The 27,064-nt window shown below is 41.9% G+C and overlaps 1 protein-coding gene across 1 annotated transcript in view; it reads left to right on the top strand.

Moving 5' to 3' along the window:
* The window catches only part of LOC126284988 (uncharacterized), a 357,367-nt gene that overhangs the window by 48,839 nt on the left and 281,464 nt on the right, over positions 1-27,064 (top strand). Inside the window, exon 2 of the mRNA XM_049984278.1 lies at positions 17,628-17,750. Within this exon, the coding sequence (XP_049840235.1) occupies positions 17,634-17,750 (117 nt within the window). The 5' untranslated portion in view covers positions 17,628-17,633. The remainder of the gene's footprint in view (positions 1-17,627; positions 17,751-27,064) is intronic.

Genomic DNA, 27,064 nt, shown 5'->3' with positions numbered 1-27,064 from the left:
CAGTTACGCCAATGATGTAACTTGATCTTTGTTCCTGTTCCCTAGGGTAGGGGGCAGAGGGGAGGGAGGGGGGGGAGGTTAGATTCATACATACGGAAAAACCGAACTCGACAGACTTTCCAAGTTTGTAAATATTCTAAAATCTTATCGACATGTTCTTGTTTCATAACGGGACTTGTCTGTGGTGACCCGACAGAGTTCAGAAGATCTAGGGCCCTGCAGAGATTCATTGCCGATTTCAGGTTATGCTTCTGTTCCATAGCAAAATTGTGAATTACAATATTTTTAAATTTCGAAGTTACAAAAACATATGTTAAAATTAATGGCAGTTTACTAAAAACATTCAGCGACGTCGTAACCGCCGGCTACAGAAATTACTCTCAGAACAGGTACATTGGGGCAATAATGCAGCGCTAGGAGGGGAAATGCTCTTGAAAACTACAACAAAATGAGTCGTTTAATATCCATAGAGACGAAATATCGCTTTAAGTGTTATGAACTACAGATCTTTATCTGCGATAGAACAGCTCGGTTGGACGTCTTCCAAAAAGAAAGAAAACTGAGTCTCACTGATCAACAAAGTAACAATTTTGGAAGCTGGTGGAAAATTTAAATGATCTATATTTGGTTCCAGAGTATAACGCAGTGGGCTTTTGTCACAGAACTGGTAATGGTGTATTCCGTGCTACACAGTATTTGTGAACACCACATCTAGGAAATCTCGATGAACATAACCAGTGATATGGTCAGGGTATCGGACGACGACTGATACACGAGTGATGCCAGTGATTTGGAAATTTCCATTAAAAGATAACATTCCAACGATATTAAGTAACAGTACAGCACGCAGTCACGAGATGTAGTAGTTATCGGAATATAATCTTGTCACGGTTCTAATGAGAACATTGCATGTTATTTTGAAATATTGTAGCCTTTTTGTTACTGAAAATCAAATACATCGTTGTCTCTCTTTATTTTTATTTTCTTACAGTGGTTGATTTGATTGCATTTAATTTTTTTCAGCTCTTCGTATACTTACATATATTTTAATGGTGCTATGTTTTTAAACGTTCTTCTCGTGTATCTTTGGTAGCTCGCGAAGTCGCAGTAGCTGGCGTGGCTTGAATGCACGTACTCCTGGCGATGCGCTGCGCGCGATGTAACTGGAAACGTTTGTTGGTGGATCCGGATTAACTCTGTTCTGCTACGGTATAAAATCACTCGAAAGGTCCCCAGCCTCTCTTTCACCCGCGAGGCAGAATTAAACTTCACAACTCCAAAGTCAACTGTTGCTTTCTTTAAAGATTCAGAGATCCGGCGACTGGATTGGAATATGTCCACTGCTAACGGTTCAGTGCAACGTCTCGATCTGGCTGCCAGCAACCCCCGCCGATGTTCAACGTAATAACAACAAAAAACAGGAATGTAGTTCAAAGTCAGTACGGAACAGAACACTAAAAAACACAGTGATCAAATTTGCAATTAATTGGTATAAATTAACAATAGCAAAGTCCACCACTTACATCTCGCAACAACTCCAGCAGATAACGTGTCCACCATACTAGGACGCCTTCTTTTGCCGAACAGTTCAACGCTTAGTAATCCGCAACACTTGCAGAGAGAAACTGGGAAGTGCCTAAGCAAAATTCGAATCTCGAATATGGGAAAGCACCTTCGAACGCGCCGTAGGCTTTCCGTAACTTCGTTGATCAGCAACTCTATCCTTCCGAAATGATACGCACTTGAAAACACCAACTCTGCCCCAGAAGGACGACTTGCTACCTCACTCCAACAAGGGCTGTTGGCCGCCTCCTCGATTTCGTGAGCTCCAGATCGTTCCACGAAAGTATAAAACCATGAGGCATTCCAGTCACAGTATCTGGAACAGAATGTGAGCCTTCATTGGCCGTTTCCTGCTCCCACTTGTAGAGCTTCTGTTGCTTATGCGTTCTAGCAGCTCTTTTGTAAATTACTCCGCAAAGTGTGTTGAAGACACCAGTTGTGCTAGGGAATCGTTCTTTGAGTCCGCCCAATCGGGTTCGACTACCACCCATTAGGGACGGTAATGCAAAAGGTCTCGTCCCTTACAGCCGGAACATGTCCGAGGCGAACTCAAAGCGTATGTTACAGTATGTGTAGCGGTTACCTTACTCTGTAAAACTTTCTAACGATTCCAAACTAGAGGATACTCTCTTTAGATTCTCCACGAACCTCCGTCATAGCGTCCAGGTTTGTATGTACCTTTGATCGTCAGTGGACAATGTAAAACCTCTTGAAACTAATGGCCCTCGTTATCGTCCGTAATCGGTTCTGGAATCAAGTGTGAGAATGATGGCTTTTGGCACAGTAAATTTCATACCGTTGGGTTTTTGCTGAATGTGTGTGTGTGTTTGTGTATAAGATAAGATACGGCACTGATTTTAAAGTTACCCGTTAAACACAGTCTTGAGGACTGTTCAAATTCTCTCTCTCTCTCTCTCTCTCTCTCTTTCTCTCACACACACACACACACACACACACACACACACACACACCTATCTTCTTTTCCTTTTCATGTGCATAAATATGTGCTTTGTGAAACATTGAGACGTTTTATAGTGACAAAAGAAAGGTAGCCAAGAATCCATCGATAGGATTTGTTCAACCGTTTGAGAAGTAAATAAAGTACGCGGATAGTTTAGGACGTGCACATTAACATTTCTTGTTGGTCTTGATGCAATTTTAATACAAATAAAGTTTACTTAGAGAAAACTGTCGTCCCCTTTGTGTGTGTGTGTGTGTGTGTGTGTGTGTGTGTGTGTGTGTGTGTGTTGAGCGATAGGAGGTTGGTCCCTCAAGTGTGCGGGATCGGGTTACTTATTGGGGGACACCATTTATTTGAAAAAATGGGGCACCTTGTATTAATTTGAGAGCCTTTGGGCACGGTTTTTTGGTCCTTGAGGCCCACAGTCTGGGAACTGTCGTCCTGTCATTGCTGCTAAATACTTTAACGTTTTTACGATGATTATTATTTCCTAAATATCTCGTGTACAGTCTGCGAAAGTAAGACTAAATGTATTTCTTGTTAAAACTCATGGTAACGATCTTCAGTTGTGAGTAGTTCAAAAATATGACTGTTCACTATACATGACAAGTCTTTCTTAAACTTCTGGATGTTCTACGCTGATTATGAAACATAAAAATCCTATTTGTGGCGCTTTCAATCGCGAATAGTGAGCTATTTTTAATCTTGCATTGACCATTACGTTCTTTTTTGAGTCTACACTTTCTCGTACTGTGTGTACCACAGTACTAAGCGTATTTTATCTTTAAACATCTGCTCAGCCAGCCATTCGGAGGTTGCAGGTGTATTATGTTCCAGCATGTTCAGTTCACACTTGAATCAGACAGATAACGGATTATTCAATGCTGAAGGATCCTATAGACTTCCACTATACACCCCATTTGGGCTTAATAAATTCAGAAAGGCGAAGGCTGTAGCAGACCCTTACGTTTTGAAATAGTGCGATTTATTCCCTTCCCTCTATATGTGATTCTGTTCAGTGTTCATGAAATTACTAATCTGCGAAATAGGCGTACTGCCAACAGTACGCGCGGTCTCTCTCTTAGAAACTTGCTGGGCGGTCCCTGTGGTGTTCCCAGAACGAGTCTGTGCCAGGAGTAGAGCAGTCTACGCTCACGAAGGAGAAAGAACTGTGCGTCTTCACAATGGTTGTGTTGACTGGTGCGCCTACGGTTCCAGCAAAAATCACGCAGTGTAGAAGGTTGTCTTCAGTGGAGGAACGACAAATTGCTTTCATAGTATATTACTGAAACTTCAAGTAGGATTCTAGGTATCTTGAATACAGATGACAGAAGATGGATTGAAAGGTATTACTTAACCGTTTTAACATTGACGAAGGCTGGAAATCATATGTTCTTCTTATTCTTATCATATTACGTTCCTTCTCAGCAAATGGTAATCGTACAAGGACGAAACAGATATCGATAGATACGTTTTTAACCAGCTTCAGACAGTGCATACGGATTTAGCGCTAAAACTTTCTTGTTGTGGAAAGTTACAACAGAAGAGACTTTTAACTACCATAGGAAAAAGGGCATCATAGATACCCGTTTCTTGCCTATATTTTGCGAAACTAACTTATTAATCATAAATAAGACAACATTCCATTAGAACTACTGACGGACTTGGGAAAGCCAGTCCTGACAAAACTCTACCATCTGGGGAGTAAGATGTATGAGACAGTCAAAATAACGTCAGACTTCAAGAAGAATATAATAATTCCAATCCCAAAGAAAGCAATGTGCTGACAGATGTGAAAATTACCGAACTATCAGTTTAATAAGTCACAGCTGCAAAATACTAACGCGAATTCTTTACAGACGAATGGAAAAACTAGTAGAAGCCGACCTCGGGGAAGATCAGTTTGGATTCCGTAGAAATGTTGGAACACGTGAGGCAATACTGACCCTACGACTCATCTTAGAAACTAGAATAAGGAAAGGCAAACCTACGTTGCTAGCATTCGTAGATTCAGAGAAAGCTTTTGATAATGTTGACTGGAATACTCTTTCAAATTCTAAAGGTGGCAGGGGTAAAATACAGGAAGCGAAAGGTCATTTACAATTTGTACAGAAACCAGATGGCAGTTATAAGAGCCGAGGGGCACGAAAGGGAAGCAGTGGTTGGGAAGGGAGTGAGAGAGGGTTGTAGCCTCTCCCCGATGTTATTCAATCTGTATATTGAGCAAGCAGTAAAGGAAACCAAAGAGAAGTTCGGAGTAGGTATTAAAATCCATGAAGAAGAAATAAAAACTTTGAGGTTTGCCGATGACATTGTAATTCTGTCAGAGACAGCAAAGGACTTGGAAGAGCAGTTGAAAGGGATGGACAGTGTCTTGAAAGGAGGGTATAAGATGAACATCAACAAAAGCAAAACGAGGATAATGGATTGTAGTCGAATAAAGTCGGGTGATGAGGAGGGAATTAGATTAGGAAATGAGACACTTAAAGTAGTGGAGTTTTGCTATTTGGGGAGCAAAACAACCGATGATGGTCGAAGAAGAGAGGATATAAAATGGAGACTGGCAATGGCAAGGAAAGCGTTTCTGAAGAAGAGAAATTTGTTAAAATCGAGTATAGATTTGTCAGGAAGTCGTTTCTGAAAGCATTTATATGGAGTGTAGCCATGTATGAAAGTGAAACGTGGATGATAAATAGTTCGGACAAGAAGAGAATAGAAGCTTTCGGAATGTGGTGCTACAGAAGAATGTTGAAGATTAGGTGGGTAGATCACGTAACTAATGGGGAGGTATTGAATAGGATTGGTGAAAAGAGAAGTTTGTGGCACAACTTGAAGAAGGGATCGGTTGGTAGGACATGTTCTGAGGCATCAAGGGATCACAAATTTAGCATTGGAGGGCAGCGTGGAGGGTAAAAATCGTAGAGGGAGACCAAGAGACGGATACACTAAGCAGATTCGGAAGGATGTAGGTTGCAGTAGGTACTGGGAGATGGAGCTTGCACAGGATAGAGTAGCATGGAGAGCTGCATCAAACCAGTCTCAGGACTGAAGACAACAACAACGAACTCCCTTGACGTATTGTCTTATTAAAATACAATTTTATATATTTTAATGGACTTATTAAGTGGGTAATTTGTGTACAGCAATATAACAGATAATAACCGTGACCGCTGCGGTAGTGCATTATTTCTGCCGGTCGTACAATTTTATTTTTGTAAACAAATATACTTTCCGAAACAACAAACACACTAGTCCTTATCGCCTTGAATTGTGATTTACATGTTGCTACTACGGCCTAAGTTCCTGTAATTGGAAATGTTTGTCGAGTTAAAGCGTGATCTCTGTCCGTCGTACGTGGGGAATAAAGTTTCCAAATGCAGAATACTTTATGGACAAATTTTTTGAAAAAAATATACATTTGCAATTGATGCTTCTTTAGCGCACTTACGTATTGCTACTGCAGCATTAAGTACGAAGCACAATTAAAATCTCAAAATACAGTTAGAGGTTGTGTTCTTAGTGGTATACTACGTTCTAACGTCTACATTTCGCAGAGACAAACTCTTCAAATTGCAGGATTGTACGAAGGTGGTTTGAAAAGTTCTCGGCATCACCACGAGAGGTCAGCGATAGTGCAAGGAGTTGTTCATGTGATATTCATTGGACTGTTGCCTGTAAACACGTTCCACGTCGGTGCTCTTGGAAGAGAGCTGTAGCGGTGACGTGGCTCTGTTGTTATTCCCGCTTAGTAATGTGCGAAGCTGGAAAAATAGAGATTCGAGCAGTGATTAAGCACTTCGTATAGAAAGGTATTAAAGCAAAGTACATTCATGCCGATTTCCAGAATAAACTGGGGGACTTTGCTCCTTCAAATTCAACTGTGGCCAAGTGAACAAATGATTTTAAATTTTGTCGGGAGAGCTTAGATGATGATCCGCGCAGTGATCGGCCAAGATGTCACTACTCCAGAAATGATTACGAAAGTGCACAAAATGGTTATATAGGATTGCCGATTGAAAGTGCACGAAGTTGCTCACGCTTGCCAGATGTCATCTGAAAGGGTATATCACATATTAACTGAAGAATTAGAAATGTAAAAATTATGTGCAAGTGGGTGCCGCGACTCTTGACGATGGATCAAAAACGTGTGCCGTCGCCATGGCATAATTACACGAACTGAGGTATGAATTGTTGCCACACCCGCCTTAATCACCTATTATGGCTCCGTCAGACTTCCATCTCTTCCCAAAATTTTTCTAGGTGGACGAAGATTCATTTCAAACGAAGAATTGAAACCTGGAGTGGACAACTATCTTGCAGGCCTGGAGGAAACTCATTTTCGAGATGGGATCAAGGCACTGTAACATCGTGCTACCAAGTGCGTTAACCTACAAGGAGACTACATTGACAAATAAAAAGTTTCAGTGACATAAGTACTTTCTATTCCGTTCCGGGAACTTTTTAAACCATCCCTTGTATTTACCAAATCCTGTCTTTGCTCACAAATTACCTTGCGTAAACTGAATCAACTAACATTTTCGTACGCCTAAAAGAAAACGATAAAGAAATAGTATACGAAGATTATATTCTTACGTCATATATCATTTACATCGAGATATTGTAATGCTCTCTAAAGTATTTTGTTCAAAATTACGTGCACTGAAATGTAAATAAAAGGACGTACTGTATCATAAATTCAAGTTTATTATTTCACGTCGTCCGATTAATTTTTACAGACGTTTTCTCTTCATTGCCACAACTACACTTATCCCAACTACAGTTGTTCCAAATACTGTCACTATTTAAAACTATAAAAGTGCGGAAATTTCGCAGTTATCCCCTATTCAATATCATATGGGAATCTTACCATAAAGGAGGAGGGAGAGAGAGAGAGAGAGAGAGAGAGAGAGAGAGAGAGAGAGAGAGAGAAAGAGAAAGGAAGGGGGGGGGGGGAATAGGCAGTATTCCAGTATTCCATCGAATTTTGAAAGACTCATACGTGCCACCTAATGTGAAATTCGCCCTCAGCTCATTGGCGGCTGATATAGCTGCCGTCATTAGGGTATATCGAGACTTCCTTGTAGCCTTACACGAAGCACCTTCCACTGTTGTGGAGACGAAATGCGGTCACTCTACCACAGAGAATAAAACAATGCATATCAAGACGGAATATTTCATTTTTCGTAATGAAGGTCGTAGCGTTGATGCAGGTGATGGTGGTGGTCGTCTTCACCTAAATGTTAAAAGATGAATCGTTATTGAGGAAAGCATGACTGTTTAGGTAATTATCCTGTATAACATGAAATGACCCCATAACTATATACATTTATCGTGTAACCGACACACAAGAGTTTTATTACTTACCTGGAAGACTTCTTTTTGTTGTTCAGGGTCAGTTGCAGCTTTTCAAACAAAATAGAAGTCTCTGTGGTGCGGAAAGTGGCGGCTGAGCATAAACCATTAGTGTGAAGTCTTCAACATAATAACTAAAAAAAGTTTAATTTTGACTATACGATAAATCACACAAATTTAAAAGTTGTCGATTCAATTAAATACTAGGGATCACTGTTACGAACAACTGAAATTGGAACCATCAAATAGAAAATGTTGCTGGGAGACGTTTTATTGACATAACAACATAGAAGATGTAACAGTTCTACTAAAGGGAGAGCGTACCTTACGCGTGTTCCTCCTTAGGAGTATTGGTCCGCGGCATGGTATCCTACGAGATAGGACTGACGGACATCGAAAAAGTTCAAAGAAGGGCAACTTGTTTGTACGATGGCGAAATTGGGGAGAGAATCATGGAAATCAGTGAGATGGGATGGCAGACAAAGGCGTTTTTCACTGCAATGAAATCTTTCACAATTTCTATCACTGACTTTCTCCTCCGACTGCTAAAATATTTTGTTGGCCATCTTACAGGAGAAATCGCGGAAACATTTAGCTGTGCAGTTTTCCCACGTGCTTTTCGTTAGGGAAATAAAATAATACGAAAATGGTTTTGTGAATTCTGTCCCAAACCCTTCAGCGTGATGCAGAGTAACCATGTAATTGTAGATGTCGAATACTGATAGACTATAAGATTTTAGATATTGCTAGGCTTTGTGCCAACGTGAAACGATATTCTAAATAACATAATTTGAATCATAAGAACCACTCGTGTGGAAGTTCTTGGCATTGGTGACGTAACCAGTTGCAAGCTAAAAACGCCCACTTTACTGTGATATATCAATCATTTCTGGACTCTTGGGAAGTGTCTGACTAGTGACAAAACACGAAATACAGCACAGTGATCTCATGTCCTGTGTTCACTGTTCTTATAATAAAAAATAATAGTAGTAATGACGATGACGACGTTTAGGGGCTTCAAAGTGTGTGGAAATCCTGAGGGTTGCACCCATCGAAAAGGAAGAAAAACCTTAGCGTGCGGCACCGGTTCTAGACTTTTGCGACTATTCGTGTTATCTGCTATGATTTACTGTTGCAGATAACTGAGAAGAACCGATACTTTTCGAAGTATAATGCGCGATAAAAAAATAGAGGCTGTACACGTGGTAGTAGTTACCTCAGTTCGGAAGAGGTATACGCATGAATCCAGCACAAAATGTTTCATTCGGTATGTGTGCAGGCACGCACTTTCATTTGGTCTACTGAATGAAATCTTGACGTTTTACATTCCGACAAGATGAAGCTAGTGAGTCACAGATCAGGTCATCATGCAAATTACCATACCAAAGATAAGCACATTTCAATCAGGAACAGCACTAACAAATATTTATCACCGCAGTAAGGAAGAATGAATGTGTACAGTGTCTAGTTGGTGACTGAGGTAAAAAATAATCGCAAATGAATGTTTCCATCAAACTGACATCGTTAGAAAGGAGTTAGCAAATGCCGATTTTCACTGCATTTTTGCGCAATCGACTGTTACAGCCCGCGGTTAGAGGCGCCATGTCACGGATTGCGCAGCCCCTCCTGCCGGATGTTTGATTCTCCTCCGGGCATGGATGTGTATGTGTTGTTCTTGGCATAAGATAATTTAAGTAGTGTGCAACTCTAGGGACCGATGACCTCAGCTGTTTGGTCTTTTAGGAATTCACACACCTCCGAACATTTTTGACTGTTGGATAACTATCTAAAATCATATGAAGGAAGAAATGAAAGGCAATCAGAAGCTACTCGTTAGTATTTTCACGTTGACTGCCTCAGTGGTACTAAAGTGAGATCCTTTGCCACTTTGAGTATCACGCAGTATTACGATAAGAAACCTTGAGAAAAAATATCCCGTCAGTCCAAAAAAAGCGTAGATATTGCATTAAAACACGGGAGGACAATTACGATGGTGGTTTTAATGCTTCAGGTGTTCTACATGTGGTATCCTCATACTTGAGTACAAAGTACAGAACGTTCATACAACTATTCTGACAAACTGTCAGAAAAGTCCTCCTTGGGATGTTGTTCAACTCGCGCGTCACATTTACACGTTCTTCGGTCTTAGCAAGACGTCAGAGACCCATTCTGCACATTGTTTTTGTGTGGCAGCATCGTACTGATAATTCCAAGTCTCATTATCAGTGGTTTTTTTCCTCCTCTGCGCGTCAGTGTTTTTATTGGGGAGTCGAGGCGTGCAGGACAAACTTTGCACACACTTTCTTTTGTTCTAAACATTCTTAAGAATGTCTCGAACACCTGATTTATAGAGACGTTGCTCCATTGTGATCTGTGACTTGACGGCGTTGACACACTACGGCCGCTCGTCTGCTCTTTAACACTACCTGTTCATAACTGACTGGTCGCATACACATCTGTTGTCAGTTCAAGCTGCCAGCGTAGTTAACTTTTACACCGCGAATAAGGCAGTCTCAGAAATTTTTTGGGCGGGCGGTGTAGAAGTTATCCGGCGTTGAGCACAGTTTTCGCCGGAAGGTAAATAAATTTAGTCCTCTCTAGCTCTTATCGCTTGTTTACAGCTGTTGAAGAGCACGAATGGTTAGAGTTGAGTCATGCTTGACCGTCACGGAAATGTTGAAAAACGAGAATTGGCAAGCCATGAAGATCGATGTGATTTATCCAACCGACGTCTGCTTACAATTTTTCAAGAACCATTATTAAGTTAAGAATTTAGGAATGTTCTTCGGCTCTCTACGCATGACTCCAGTAGGGACATCGAAGACTAGTTTCACTAATTCCCGCTCGCACCTGGCATTCAACCAGTCATGTTTCCCGCACTCCGTACGCGACTACAGCGGGGAAAAGCCGTAACATATGGTACAGTGCTGAGTATTCCGTGTTTTACATGTCACAGTGTTAAGCAGAGCGTGCAGGATGCGCGATACAAAATGTTGCCGACCTTTGTCATTTTCAGTCTGTCAGGCTAAAATGGTCTACACTAGTCAGGAAATCGACATGACCGTCCCCCCCCCCCCCCCTCTCTCTCTCTCATTTTTTTTTTTTACCCTGAACAGGCTTTTTAGGAAAGCGACTTCCGTTCTTGTCACTCCTCCTGAGTTTCGTGTGATGACATTTAATGACATCGGTACAGAAGCGACGTAAGAATACTAGCCTTTAACTATCGGGCTAGATGGAAGCTTTCCGGCTTGGCGCAGCATAATAAAGTAACTCAAATGCGTTTTTTTCTTTTTATTTTTAACCACGATATTTCAAATAGTCATGTTTCGGGTGTTTCGTTCGGAGAGATAAATTGTAATACATGGGCATCATAAATTCGTTATTTTGGTTTATTGCCAACAGAGATTCATCCAAATTTGGTGAAGGTTTGTAGATGGTCTGCTTCTGTATTTTTAACTGGTGCCAAAATGAAGCCACAGAAATCTTTCATTGTATGCCTAATATCTTAAAATCCATGACTGCTAAGAAAGTAAATATAAACTAAATCTGTTTTTCTGACATCTTTTAAATGTAGTATTAAGTGATTGGTAAATGCCTAGAATTTAGCCACACACTTAAACGAAACATGTTTACGTGAGCTGCACAAAGACTCGAAGATAATTTCGATAACATGATCTGTGGAAGAAACGGGCTGAATAAAATATTTGAGCATATGAGAAGAAAGAGTTCGGTACGTTTTGCACGAAAAGCTAATCATTAGAAACCATTGTGTAAGAAAGATACCGCATTTGTAGAACGTTCGCCACAAACAGATTTGAAAACAAGTTTGTCAGCCATATTAGGGCCGGCTTAAAAATAATCCAACTTACGTTTCTGAGGATTTGTTATAGTGAAATAGAGGAGTCCATCAGTTCGTGAGAGTCTCAGAGCAATGGAAACGATGGGTGAAAGCTGGTGTCAATGATAAATTTACAAAAGAAAAAAAGAGAAAAATTAGTAATCGGCGAAAACTACGCAGGTGTTGTGAACCAGCGGAGTGAAGATAAAAGAAAAAGAATGCGCGAGAAACTTGGCTTGAAATTAAGCTGTCTTTCATCACAACAATGCATTTGCTCACAGTATCACTTTGGCAACAGACAAACTGAAGGAATTGAATTGTTGGAACATCTGTTTTATTTACAACATTTGGTACCGTCTGACTTCCACCGTATAAAATAAATTTGTGACTGGTAAACGTTATGCCGAAAAATGAGGTTAGGCAGTTACATTGATCTGCTTCCAGCACCATACGCCATGGCTGGAATCTGCTCTCCGAAAAATTGATTGTGTTGGCCTGATGGGACTTCATAAAAATAAGTGCACATTTGACAATGAAAACAGTTTCGGTAGCAGGTCGACACTTCCACATCGCCCTCTTAGCTCTTAGGTGATTACACCGTCCCGCATGAGGATTAGTACAGCAAGACTTGAAAATGTGATTTGTTGCCACTGTTGATAAGACTACTTGTCAGCGACTTGTAAGCGCAATCTCAGCTGCGATACTACCTACTCGAAACTGCTACGTAGTGGTACGCCGAGGTGGACTTTCCCCGCAGCAGAATACCTCGAGAGGAACTGATCTGATCTCGGCGACCTCGCCCGCCCGTTATCTCGGACACACGACGCAGGGGTTTCCCGTTCCAGAGGCGTGAGGAAGCCGGTCGCACGATAGTCCGTATTAGTCCCGGACGAACCAAACGTGAAGCGTGCGTGCCGCGAGAAGCTGTTAGCTGCGCTCCGCCAGAGCTCGTTTGCACTGAAGCGTTTATAAAGCGAGGTAGGTGGGAGGCATTTCTTACTACACACCAAAGGCTCAACTTATTACGTAGAATGAAGATCCAGAAGAATTTTAATACATCATTTAAACTTCGTTAAGGGAGAAATGTCCCCAGTTCTGTTTCTCATGTATTTATTCCTATTAAACTAAGACAGCACTTACTGCGCTGAGTACACTCGTGTTCAGGAAAAAAGCAGCACGACTAGAGAGATAGGACACTCATATTCACAGGACGTGTACATTAGTATGCTCTGCAGAAACAATTAACATTTCAGTCATCTCTATTCATCATGTGCTCTGTTGCCTAGTAGCCACAGGCTCTGCTACGGGCCCTGACAACTTGTTCCAATTGTGTTGACATCGACGCTTATAAAACGCGAAGGGCGTCCTGTGGTATAGCCATCCGTGTTGCATTCACCTAGTTACAAAATTCATCTGTGGTGCTTGGCATTGGGTCACAACGCTGCACCCGTCGTTTCACCATAGCCCACACATTATCGATTGATGACAGATCTGGTGATCTGGCGGGCCAGGGCAAAAGGCTGACATCCCGTGACACCAAGAAGGCACGTGTTCGTGCAGCAGCATGTGTTCGTGCAGTGTCTTGCTGGAAAATGGCGTCTAGGGTGTGAGCAGAAAGGGTATGACTGCGGGTCGCAGGATGTCATTCGCGTAGATCACACTGGTCACAGTGCCCAGGACACGCACCAAGCGTGATTTGTGGCTGTACCTGTTGGCGCCGTATGACTTGTGCGAATGCAGTCACTGAGATGCTGCTTCCCTCGTCTCCCGCGAACTAAAATGCGACCATCATTTTGAAACAAACGAAACCTGGATTCGTCCAAAAACACTATCCGATGCTATTGCTGTCTCGAATTACGTCGTTCTATACACCATTGCCGTTTAGCAAGTTTCTGTACGTTTGTCAAAGCTAGTGGACGACGCGGAAGTAACACATGCCGTAACAAACGGTGACGAACTGTCATCCCTGATACTGTGCGATGTGTTCTTCTGTTGCGCCAGAACCGAGAAAGACGCAGATTTGTCCTGCAGTGCCATTTGGATGTGTCGATCTTGCGGAGAGCGAGGGGGGGGGGGGGGGGGGGTGCGACCTGGCCCATCTCGTCGTGTTTTACGGCCTTCCGTGTACCATTCTGCAAACAATTGTTGCACTGCCGAAACAGCTCGTCCCACACGCAGCAGTTTTCCAGATGGATTCACCATATTTTATCATGCCAATAATGCGCCCTCTTTCAGGCTCACTGATTTGACGGTACGGTTCGCGAGGCATCCTACACGTCTGCTGAAATCTCACTGATCCATTATCTTTGGTTTATAGCAATAACGAGAGCCGTAAGCAAGCACTACCGGTAGGTGGTATTGCTTTGTGATATCGATGTTTACCTTGAACCCGTGGGCCGCAATGGTTTAAATGTTTATCATTTCTGCAGAACATGCTAATGTACATGTCTCGTGAATATGAACGTCCTATCTCTAATCATTCAAGGTGTTCTGTATTTTTTCTGAACATGAGTAGTTCACTCGAATCAGACATAGACCTTAACGGCAGAAAGTAATGGCTGAGAAGGTAATGTGCAATTTATCATTTTATGAACGTGAATTATGGACCATAAGAAAAACGCAAGAAGAGAAATGAGGCGTTTGAGATGTAGTGTTACAGGTTGACACTGAAAATTAAAGACTGATAAGAAATGAGGTTCTCTGCTAAATCAGCGAGAGGAGGGATTTGTGCGAACAACTAACAAGACCAGCTAGGTGTTGCATATTTATAAATACATCGCTGAATAACTTCCATCAGGCTTGAACAGGGACAGCAGTTACAGACAACAGAAATTGGAATATATACGAGAGCGTGCTGAAAAGTATTACCTTCGAATTTTTTCTGTGAAAAACTCCTAAAGGTATTTAAATGAAACAAGCCTTATTAATATTCTACATCTTTATTCATGTTTACTTCCCAACATAGTTACCATGCAGACGAACACATTTCTCCAAACGAGAGACCAGTTTGTTGATACCGTCACTGTAGATTGTTTGACTGTTGACTGAGCAGCCACCTCACCTTTGCTTGCATCCCTTCATCACTACGTAAGTGAAGTCCTTGAAGGTGTTCGTTAAGTTGTGGAAATATGAAAATCGGATGGAGTCAATTTGGGGCAGTATGGAGGATGACAGATGACAGTAAACTCACGGCGTAGTGTTCTTGCAGATGTTGCATCGCACATGTGTGGGCATTGTCCCGTGTGGATGAATTCTTCAAATTCGTGCTTCCAGTTTTCCACGGGATAACAACACGCTATTTCTCACACGCCGACATAGTTACGTTGCACACTGCCATATTACACGCTGGAATTCAGAGCCCTCTAGCGGCAGTGTGTTAAAATTTGCGTCACCAAAGTGGGAACGTCGACCGCGTAATTTGCATGACATGTCTCAATCAATATTAAGGAGACAATACAAAAAATTCGTGAGCATTACTTTTCAGCACGCCTTTGCAGAAAAACTTCAATTTTCTTAAAAACTACAGAGCGGTAAACCGAAATAGGTGCGCACATTGCATGAAATATTTTATCCAAACCTGTAACCCATATTAGCGCCTCCCCCTCCCCCCCCCCCCCCGCCCCACCCCTCCTCCCTTGTTACCAGTTACAATTTAAACCTCGGTTTATGTTCGACTTCCAGAACTGCTGTCGAAATATTTCGTATTGATACCTACATCGCACACAGTTAACGCTCTCAAACATCTGCTTATCGACATTTTTTTTTCACTGTTGTATTTCGACCACTTACTACTTCCAGACGCAAGCAAATGATTCAGATGCATTCAACGATACCACATTCCAAGCCACATGAAACACATCGAACTCGCAGCCTGCGGGGTGACTGGCAGCGACCCGGTAATCTACTTTGTATCATTGCCAACCGCAGCTACCAGCTCTTCCGTTTAGAAGCCGCAAAAATTCGTCTGCTCGTAAAGAGGTTTACCGGTCTGAAAGCGTTCTCTCAGCAAGTAGGCGAAAGCACTACCTCTGCGATCGCGTCGCATAAGCCGTGTACTTCACATGACAAAAAAAAGCTTTATTGTGTTAATAAGTCCGTGTATCATATGCTCAATCCAGCACTACATGTCAACTGTTAAGTGGGTAAACTGACGTTAAGTGGTATCGCTACATTATTGTACCCCATTCTCTACTCATTGCCACGCTGATAAACTTGAAGATAACACGGGAATTCGCAACAGAGCGTATCATTATCCAGTTACAGTCAGTTGTGTGAAAAGTTTAATAATTATGTTTTGTGGCCTTTGATTAGATAAAATGTCGTCTTACTTTCCACGAGCAAGGCCGTCAGTGATTGGACACTTTTTACGTTGCACTATCCTGAGTAGTATAGCAGTTTTCTTACTAGCTGAAGAAGTTTCTCCTCGACAATTCCTTCTATTCAGTAGGAGAATTTCTGTTACTCTTAAGTGTAAGAAGGTGCTGGATAGAAATTACTAAGTCTATATAAGCATATTTACAAACTTAATTTGCGATGTGAATGTAAAATGACTCGTTCCACGTCATTACGATTTGTCGTGCAAATGATCCATGGAACATAAAACTGATGAAACTCCTTACATAAATTGCCAGTTTATGGCATGGACACTTGTTTATAAATTCCTGTGTTCACGCAGTAGTGGCAGTATAGAGTTTTATGGTTGAAGCGCATTGTGATGCGTGACCAAAATACAGTTAAAGAATTTGATAGTCTCGTATCTCTCTTTCATGTTGACTTTCTGTTGAACGCCACTTCTCAGCGCTCGCCGTTATCTTTCGGAGGAAAAAAAAAGCCACCTTTGGTTCCAAAAACTTTCGATAGTTTCCTTTGTATCACCGAAAAATTGAAGTATCGAATAAGGCGAAGACCCCTAGTAACACGTCTCTAGATTTTCTGAACATTTGCCTCCATAGCTGAGCGTTTAGCGTGTCTGTCTGACACCAGTACCGAGGTCATCGGTTCAATATCTGGTTTTTCCGGGACTTTTTCCTTTGTTGGTCTAAAACGGGTCGCACTCAACCTTGTGAGGCTCACTGAGGATTCTTCAAATGAAAAGTTGCGGTCGCAGGGTGTGCAAAGTTGACAACTGACGGGAGAGCGATGCCCGTCCGCACGGCTCGCCAATGGTGCCATTCGGCAGAGGATATCGGCGGTCTGTCAGCATCGCGAGGTCCTCTGCACCTGATGGCGAAGCTACTATTTTCTTTCTTCAGACCCACGTGATGGGGATCACAGAAGTCTCCAAAAACATGTCGAAAGGTGTGGCTCCCTTTCTGGATTATTCCAGATACTAAAAATGTTAAAGAAGCCCTCTATACAGCCGATTTCACAGACTCGTTTCGTGTCATACTATTATTCCTGTACATTTGATAATTGTGGCAGTCCTTAGTTATCTCTTAATGTTTCAACAGAATACCATCGTATTTATCCGGTTTTTTTTCATTCCGGTTACGTCCACTTTCGTGCATAGCAGCAATTTACAAACTTGTAATGGAATTCGTTAAAGCCACGCAAAACTTGCGTGTTACATTAATTCGTGTACATATATTTTGAACATTTTGCACTCATATCACGGCACTTTATAGTAGTTTCTTGCTCTCCTCAGTATTCTTGAGAGACGTCGGCGGTGAAATTTTGTCAGTATTCACTGATGGGGAGTAGGCACGCTACGTCACTACGTATTTACCAAAAAATCACTTCCATGGTTCGTCGCTTTTCTCCCTCTCTCGTAACTGGTTAATAACTGTTTTAATTCAGTTCGACGAGAGTATGCCAATCTTTATTCCATATTTCTCCTCGTTATCTTTCGGTCGCTGCTAGCGGCCAGTTGAAACGGATCTAAATGGTAATTTCAGGATTCATTGTGTGTCGCAGGTCCTGATGTCCCTGGATCCCTGGTCGCTGCCGCCCAAAGATGGCCTGTACGACCCTGTTAACGAAAGAGATGCTTGTGGCGTTGGCTTCATCGTCGCCATCGACGGTCGCCGCTCGCACAAGGTAATTTTCTCTGTCTCTCTCTCTCTCTCTCTCTCTCTCTCTCTCTCTCTCTCTCTCTCTCTCTCTCTCTCGTGTGTGTGTGGGGGGGGGGGGGGAAGGGGAGGGGGGATGTGCAGGATAGTGTTAAACATCGACAAAATATCGATTAATCGATATGCCTACTCTATCGGTAACCCGGGTGAACTATCGATAGTCAAACAGTTTATAATGTAATTCTTCTTTAATAGACGCCCGACAAATTGTCGGATCTTACTGCATCCATGGAGTGTGGAGTGCAGAGGGAAAATAGATTGCATTATAGTATATAGTCAACATCAAATATGGCGGCGCCTCAACCAGTCTACGCTGTTTATATACTATGTTGTTAATAGATTGACTGCTGTGGGGGAGGGGACGCGTGAGGGGGAATTTTCTTGTTTGTCTTCCAGTGATGACAACCCACAGTCGTGCGCGTCGCTTACGGATCAGATACTTACAGTAAATAACATGGGTTTCCAATGCGCATGATAAAGATTGTCATCTTCAGATGTATGAGCATACTAACTTGTAACAAGGAATACGAACGTAAACAAGGCTGTTGTAATACAACGCCGTTAGTAGAAGAAAAAATGAAATTTTAAAGAGTTGTTAAGCGTTCGCAATTGTACTGCATAATGCATTTTAAAATAGATGTTATTATTTATCATCGTTATTAATTAAACTCTCACTATTACCCTTTTCTGTTTCTGAGTTCACATTGCACGTACAAGTGTTTTCAGTTGGACAAGTTAATGTATAAGGTGATTCTAAAACACACAATATCGATGCAATCCTAACACGCATGCATCTCTGCTCCTTTTGTAGAAGCACAAATATCGTTCGTAAGTTGGTTACCTGTGTTGTGTTCGATTAGCTTGTCCCTTCAAACGGCTCTGAGCACTATGGGACTTAACATCTGAGGGCATCACTCCCCTAGAACTTCTTAAACCTAACTAACCTAAGGACATCACACACGTTCATGCCTGGGGCAGGATTCGAACCTGCGACCGTAGCAATCGCGCGGTTCCGGACTGAAGCCCCCTAGAACCGCTCGGTCACCTTGCCGGCGCTTGTTCCTTCAAGGACGCACCAGTTCCCGCAAAACTGACTATAGTAAAAGCACAGCCTGTCGAGTGTAATGTTTTCTATTTGTATGGTGGCTGCACATAATCGTTAAAATGTACAACTGCATTTACAAGCAATCTGCTTTCACAATACTGCAATGCATATTCATTAGTCATTCGGGCGAAATATGAAGGTTACAACGTATGAGACAAAACTAACCTCTTTTGGCCAAGAGTTGATGGTGAATGTTCGCGAATGTTTCTGTAAAAACTCCTAATCCTGTAGATATTTCTTAAGCTCCTGCACGTTAATGATGAAACCTCTTGTTTGAAACTTATGAAGCGGGTGAATTATCTCACCATTGTTTTTACTTTTTTATTTATTCGAGTTCACAGAATTCTCAGATCTGATTAACAATTGTGTAGCTCTTCGGGGTATCGTAGAAGGTGACAGTGTGCCAACAATGTTTTCTTCGCCACTCATTTCGTTATTTGAACCCACAGCCAGGGGATTATTCTTCGTCAAGGAACTACAGTGCTACAGCTGTTGAATAGCTGTCGTTGGCAACAGAGACAGAACACAGTCGCCGCGAAGTGTTGCGAATGGTGCAGACATGAAACGATCAGTACTTTTCACGTGCCACTGGCTGTCTATAGGCCGAGGAAATCCCGCGCATCTAAGCTTGCTGTGTGTGTGTGAGAAGTGCATAAATACTTTTTCATTATTGTTCTGAAAAGGATCGTAAAAATACATCGCCTGTCTGGAATTTTTTCAAGAAAGTGGGGAATAATAGTTTGTGAAGTTAACCATCTGCGATAGAGAATACAAACATTCGTGGAATATAAGTAATTTAAGAGACCACCTAAAAAGAAAGTATGGTGAAAAGTGTGGGATCAACTAGTGAGCTAGACGAATTGCATGAGGTGCAACAAAAAAAAAAATTGAGAAGCTCTATTAAAAATTAACGTAAGTCAGTTCTACGAGGACAGTTCAAAAGTAGAGAGAGAACCTGCTCTTCATGCACAAATGATTGCTATCGATATGCTGCCGTACGGAACAGCCGACCACCAAGGACTGAAAAAATTTGTTCATGCTGTAGACAGCAGATATGAGTTACCAGGTAAAACAGCTCTTAAGTGTTCACTGATCTGAAAACAATATGAGAAGATAAAAAGTAAGAGACAGCTCTTACAGAACGTAATTTTTTTGAATGTCTTAACAGACATCTGGACAAGCAACACAAATGGAGGCATTGATTTGCCACTTTACAATGGATATAAAATTAGTTTCACCCACTCTAAAATGACAAAAATCGCAGGTCATTACAACGTAGAATCTATGGCACATGTAAGTAACATTTTAAAAATGTTTCTGCCCTTAAGTTGTCAATGCCGTGCTAGGTCTCGGTTCATTTTTGTGATCGGTACACGTTACGTAGCCGTGGCTTGTAAAGTTTTGCTAGGCAGTTACGCCTCACCCTTTGCCACCCTCACCCCTGAAGACGTCGTGTCATGTGTGTTCTGTTTGTGTACACTGCCAGCCTCAACAAATCATTGAATAATTGCGTTTTCTAGGCTAAAATTATTTTCCCATTCATTAGTACACATAAGTAACACATTTGAACGTGGATGTTTCTGTAATGCGTTTTCTCAAAACATTTACTGCCGCGCGCCATTTATAGTGGGTTTACACGTCCCCACAGCCCTACAGAGATACTGGCAGAAGTAGGGCTGTGGGGACGGGGCTGAGTCGTGCTTGGGTAGCTCAGATAGTAGAGCACTTGCAAGCGAAAGGCAAAGGTCCGGAGTTCGAGTCTCGGTCCGGCACACAGTTTTAATCTGCCAGGAAGTTTCATGAAAATCAATCGTTTTCACAGCATCGAGCACACCATACAAATACCGAATTTTTACAATTGTCACTGTACCATTACATAATGATCCCAACAGAAGTGATCTGGAACCAAGTTGCGAGATTTGGCCCGAGAAGTAACAAGACTGTTAAAGCTGCCAGACGTACTGGAACTAACGCACGCAGTTTTCCCACGTCACTGCCTAACGCTGACAAGATATAGAACGGCTCGTGATAAAAGAAGAGAAAATGCGGCGCCTGATTGCCTTCGTGGATTCTGTTGTTGATAGGCTTGTTATCAACGTAGCAGGCAACACTTCCAGAACTGAAATTTATTTCTCGGGTTCGGATAAGGAAGGAGCGAAGAGATTAAGACTACTGACTGTAACTACCCTATAATGGCTTCAGTACTCAACAGCACTATGAAATCTCTCCAGTATGCTTTTGCATTACACACAACTCGCTCAGAAAAATTACCCTTACACACAACTCGCTCAGAAAAATTACCCTATGTTTAAGTTAAAAAATTTCATCACTCTTGTTTGTAATTAGGATGCTTTGTCAGATGAGTACTAGTGCATTTCATGCTTTCCATCTGGTCACTTAAGAAGCGCGCGGTAGTGCTGGAATTTCTCCGAATATTATGTCATTTTCTTTAAAAGTTAAATGACATCCGAAACTATATAGTTTCTTTGCTCGTCTCGTTTTACGTCTGAACTGCAACTGCTCACATCATTGCAGTTTAGTTGGACCGCTAGCTGGCCAGTGCTGTCAAAGTTTAATGCGCTGGTAGAGCTGTAGCCCCGCGTTATCGCTCAGTCTATGTGCATGTAACACAGCATAAAACGTATCCTTATGATCGTACTTGACTATACTGGTCACAGCTCGGCTTCTGCGACACGTGAAACCAAATGCAATGAGATTCAAGCAAACGCGGAAGAATAAATAGCGTAATGTTTACATCAGATTTATTCTTATGATGAACGGATTATGGCATGCAGCGCACGTTGGTCTATCAATTGTCCATATGATTTTGAAACGCATCCCTGTTGGTTTTTGAACACGTTCTAAACTGATAGGAACAAGTCATAGTGATTTTTGGGTGCGTGCATCGTGTACGTGATGTTTCTGCCATGGGAATTCCCGTCTCATCTAGAAATAAAAAGCTTTCGCACAGACAAAAGGGGAAGGGACTGCACGAGCTGAGCCGAATAAACCGGAACGAGTGAATGTCAATCGCGATTTATTTATGAGGTTGGTTGAGTGTGCGAATGATAAGCGTTGTTATAATTACTAGCTAAATCCATAGATCCAGACCACCAGAATAGAAACAAACGACTAACAGACGTAACAGGTAAGTAAGATTACATATTATCGTCTCTGTGTATCCAAGAAAATGAAATTTTGACAAATTTTTTTGCCATATCGCCACACTACTGAGGCCCAGTTGTACAGACAGTCCCCGTTCAGCAGCCACTTAAGTTATGCTCTCGGAACAGCGCGGAAAACCCGTCGTACGCACACGTAATAACACCTAACCGGAGAATAAACGCAGGATAACTAAATTGGCGATTCCCGCTTTGTTAGCGAAGTTAACCGGAAAGTAAGTTTTCACAATGGCCGGAATAGTTACAGAATTAGTGATGACATATTTGTTTGCGATAACGATGAAGGAGAAGAAACTGAGAAAAGGGGACATCACACAATGTGCAGCACTATGACGATTCCAGGATAAATAACAGTTTAGTATTACTACTACGGTACGATCCCATGCTTGAGGAACTGGAGCATATGAATGAAATGTGAAACTATTTCCTAAGGTAAAACTTTTTGCTTCTAATAAGTCTAATAGGCATTTGATATTTGTATTTTCTGAATTATATTGTGTCGTGCTATTTATGTAAATGAGGCAGATAAAATAACCATTTGTGCCAAAACAATTTCGCTTGTTTGGCGTGTTACAGTTTCTGCAATATTAGAAAAGCCTATTTCGTTTTATCCAGCAGACAGTGACAAAGTAGACGTGATCAAATCGAGAAACCACACCAGTCTGGGGCACTATTCGTATTAACTGCCTTTTCAGTGTTAGACAACGATATTTTGAATTTTCATGTAACAAAACGTTTGACAAACTTAAATGAGGTGGTAGATTATTTCGTAGAAAGGAAAGCACGCTGACTAAAACTGTAGCAAGAGTAGAGAGAAAAAAAAAAAATTCTGGGGCCTAAGGATTGAAGAAATGCGTACTGTCTGGCTTCTCTCTCGACTTAACTGCTTTTGTGTTTCTTATGTTTAATTTTGTGTCGCACAAAAGAAAAAACTATTAGGTAATAGGCAATAGAGTGCAAATTTTCTGAAGAGTTCATGTGCTCCCGGTCACAAATAATCCCACCCAGTATTAATTGCGAGTGTTTTTTCTTTTTTTGTGGGGGAAGGGGGTGGATATATCAAACTGGCCGACTGGGAGTAGGCGAGGTATCACAGGACATTTTAATTTAGACTATCCTGAATATAGGTTTGATAGCTTCTATTGCAAAATATACACGTCTGAGTTCCACAGAGCGAAATACAGTGACGTGCGATAGAAGATGAAAAACTGCTCGTAGCTCTTAAGGTATGCGCATTTTAGAGCCTGTGTTACTGGACATTGTTCCTTCAAATCATCGTTCCTGTCGTGTCACTGAGTATTGATCATTCCGCCTGGCAAACCTTATATACCAGAACACTTCACAGTGCGCTCAGCTTCGTGCTCAAACCCTTGCTTGGTCTTATAAGATCTGTTGGTGCGTAGTCCGCCATCACACCAGTGTAGTGATGTAAAAGGTCTCTTCCGAGATTGCAGAAAACAGTTTCACAAAAGCAGAATCTTGTTTAACTCTTTTTATTTTACATTTTCTTTCCTTTTGATGTAACACTATCGAAGCTGTTAAAGATTTAGTTGATAATTGTGGATACTAGACTGCCTATTGAGCTCTGAAATCACGAATTTCGTCGAAATGTAAAAACAACCTTCTCGTAGTCTGTAGTAGAATGATGGAGATTTATGTGGGATGAAATGAAACGAAACTTGCTTACATCTGTTACAGCCCGTAGGGAAGAGTTGGAGAAATTCTTGCAACAGGAAGTTCATTGCATTTGGATAGCGTTGTTGACAGTATCCGTGAAGTATGCCATTGACTTACGTATAGCGCCTCGGGGAAGATCAGTTGGGATTGGAACACGTGAGGCAATACTGATCCTACGACTTATCTTAGAAGATAGATTAAGGAAAGGCAAACCTACGTTTCTAGCATTAGTAGACTGAGAGAAAACTTTAGACAGTCTTGACTGGGATACTCTTTCAAATTCTTCAGGTGGCAGGGGTAAAATACAGGGAGCAAAAGGTCATTTACAATTTGTACAGAAAGCAGGTGGCAGTTACAGGAGTCGAGGGGCATGAAAGGGAAGCAGTGGTTGGGAAGGGAGTGAGACAGGGTTGTAGCCTCTCCCCGATGTTATTCAATCTGTATATTGAGCAAGCAGTAAAGGAAACCAAAGAGAAGTTCGGAGTAGGTATTAAAATCCATGGGGAAGAAATAAAAACTTTGAGGTTTGCCGATGACATTGTAATTCTGTCAGAGACCGCAAAGGACTTGGAAGAGCAGTTGAACGGAATGGACAGTGTCTTGAAAGGAGGATATAAGATGAACATCAAAAGCAAAACGAGGATAATGGAATGTAGTCGAATAAAGTCGGGTGATGATGAGGGAATTAGATTAGGAAATGAGACACTTAAAGTAGTAAAGGAGTTTTGCTATTTGGGGAGCAAAATAACTGATGATGGTCGAAGAAGAGAGGATGTAAAATGTAGACTGGCAATGGCAAAGAAAGCGTTTCTGAAGAAGAGAAATTTGTTAACATCGAGTATAGATTTGTCAGGAAGTCGTTTCTGAAAGCATTTGTATCGAGTGTAGCCATGTATGAAAGTGAAACGTGGATGATAAATAGTTCGGACAAGAAGAGAATAGAAGCTTTCGAGATGTGGTGCTACAGAAGAATGCTGAAGATTAGATGGCTAGATCACATAACTAATGAGGACGTATTGATTAGAACTGGGGAGGAGTTTGTGGCACAACTTGACTAGAAGAAGGGATCGGTTGGTAGGACATGTTCTGAGGCATCGAGGGATCACCAATTTAGTACTGGAGGGTAGGGTGGAGGGTAAAAATCGCAGAGGGAAACCAAGAGATGAATACACTAAACAGATTCAGAAGGATGTTGGCTGCAGTAGGTTACTGGGAGATGAAGCAGCTCGCACAGAATAGAGTAGCATGGAGAGCTGCATCAAACCAGTCTCAGGACTGAAAACACCACCACCACCAACAACAACAACATAGCGCCTTTGTTGTTAAGCAGATGTCTACAGTGCTCTAAAGGCCACATCGACTTTGCGATTAGAGGTGATCTTCGCTGTCCGGAAGGAAAAAATCTTTTAAAAGTTGTTTGTTATCGTGTGCGTTTTATCTGAAAAATAATCATATATAAAACAATTGTGTTGCGGATCGTATCCAGAAACCAAAGCTACAGTTTAGGTTTAAAATATTCATTGTAAAATAACATTTTACAATATAATATTAAAATTATGAAAGTCAACTACATTTAGAACAAATACAGTTTTTCCTGTAATAGCCGTAATCCATTGCCGTGTTGGTTTCAACATGAATATAGCACTACGATACGGTAACAAGTTTGTGAATGAAGGATTTAAGATACTGGTTCCAATGGCTCTGAGCACTACGGGACTTGACATCTGCGGTCGTAAGTCTCCTAGAACTTAGAACTACTTAAACCTAACTAACCTAAGGACATCACACACATCTACACCACACCGGCCGGCTTTAAGATACTGCTTTGCAAATAAAATAATCTATCATTAATCACTGATTTATTGTTCTGAAAGTTTAGCGACGGAAATTTATTGCTGTTTGTGGTTGTACAACTCCTGCGCAGCTGTAGGTGTAAATCGCTGAGAGCAGCTTTACTACGCGATGCCATATTTCGTGGTGATGCTTGTGCGGTGCCACGTAATGTGTGACGTTGCCGGTTTAATTTTACGCCGTGGCCACGTGTGACGCTGTTCCTCTCACTGGCCATCCCTTTGGAGCCGCCAGTCACCGAAGCAGAGCCCGAGGTATTTTTGATTCAGAGGCCACGGTTAACGGCGCTGAGGTTTGTAGGCTTGCGAGTCTAGACGTAAAGCTCGCGTACGCAATCGTCGCCTATTTTTGAAACGTGGCTTCAGAAAGAAGGCTAGTTTATCTCGGAGCTTACCAAGGCCATGTTAAGGTGACAATCTGCGGACCGTTAAGAGGGAGGATAACGATCAATAGCTACGTCTGCGCAGTAGTGAGAGGCTCTTACATGCTCTACCCTTGGAGAATTATCGCAATTCTATCTCAATCGACGTAAGCAAGTACATATTTCGCCTGATTAATGCAATTTTGGGTAATGTTAAACAATAACCGATGAGAAGTCGTGCAAAATTATTGACCATACGCTCTGGCTGAATTGGCGCACAACAGAGCGCATGTTGTTTTGGAATCGGTACATTGTCGTATACGGTAAAAAATCTTATCGAACTACTGCAGCTGCCCTTTTATTGTTAGTGATTGATATGTTTTTTATCTGGTAGTGTCTGTTTCGTGGACATGAAACAAAATCGGATATTACGATTTTCCCATGATTTACAACCACTGCGCGATTTCTGTCATCAAATTCTTGCTCAAGTGTGCTGAAAAACCACTCATGACTCTTAGTCTGTGTGGGCAACATGGTGTTGCTGATCTACTGTACCTACCTTTGTTTCTGTTAACTGACTCATGCTAGTTGTAAGGGGTGATCAAAAATATTCCGTTTGAGGGCGTTGCTGCAGCATATATGCAACGTAGCGCGGCTCCTATGCGGGTCTATAAGCACCAACGTTAGGCAAGTGATTGGTGGTAGCATTCGCGTCTTTTCGACCTTACCTGTCTTACCAAATTCGTCCAAACAGGAACAACGTGTTCTTATTTTCTTGCCTGTCGAAAGACAAACACCGGCAGGCATCTATTGGAGAATGAAGAATGTGCGTGGGCCATCATGCCCGTCGAAAACCAGCGTTGTGGGATAGTGCTGCTGCTGCTGCTTCATAACAACTCACTTCCCCATGTCGCAAATGTCGTAACGCAGACGTTACGCCAGTTCGAGTGGGAGACATTCGAGCACTTGCCCTGTAATCCTGATCTCTCTACACCCCTTTATTACCCCTTCGGTCCCTTAAAAAAGCCTTGGAGGGACGACGATACCTGTCCTACCGGGTTATGGAGCAGACGAACTTCTTTACGCAGCAGAACATGGCGTTTTCA

The sequence above is a fragment of the Schistocerca gregaria genome, chromosome 8 (assembly GCF_023897955.1).
Source record: "Schistocerca gregaria isolate iqSchGreg1 chromosome 8, iqSchGreg1.2, whole genome shotgun sequence".
In the NCBI taxonomy this organism is placed as follows: Eukaryota; Metazoa; Arthropoda; class Insecta; order Orthoptera; family Acrididae; genus Schistocerca; species Schistocerca gregaria.
Note: the sequence above shows the minus strand (reverse complement) of the source record. Positions and strands in the feature narration are given on the sequence as shown.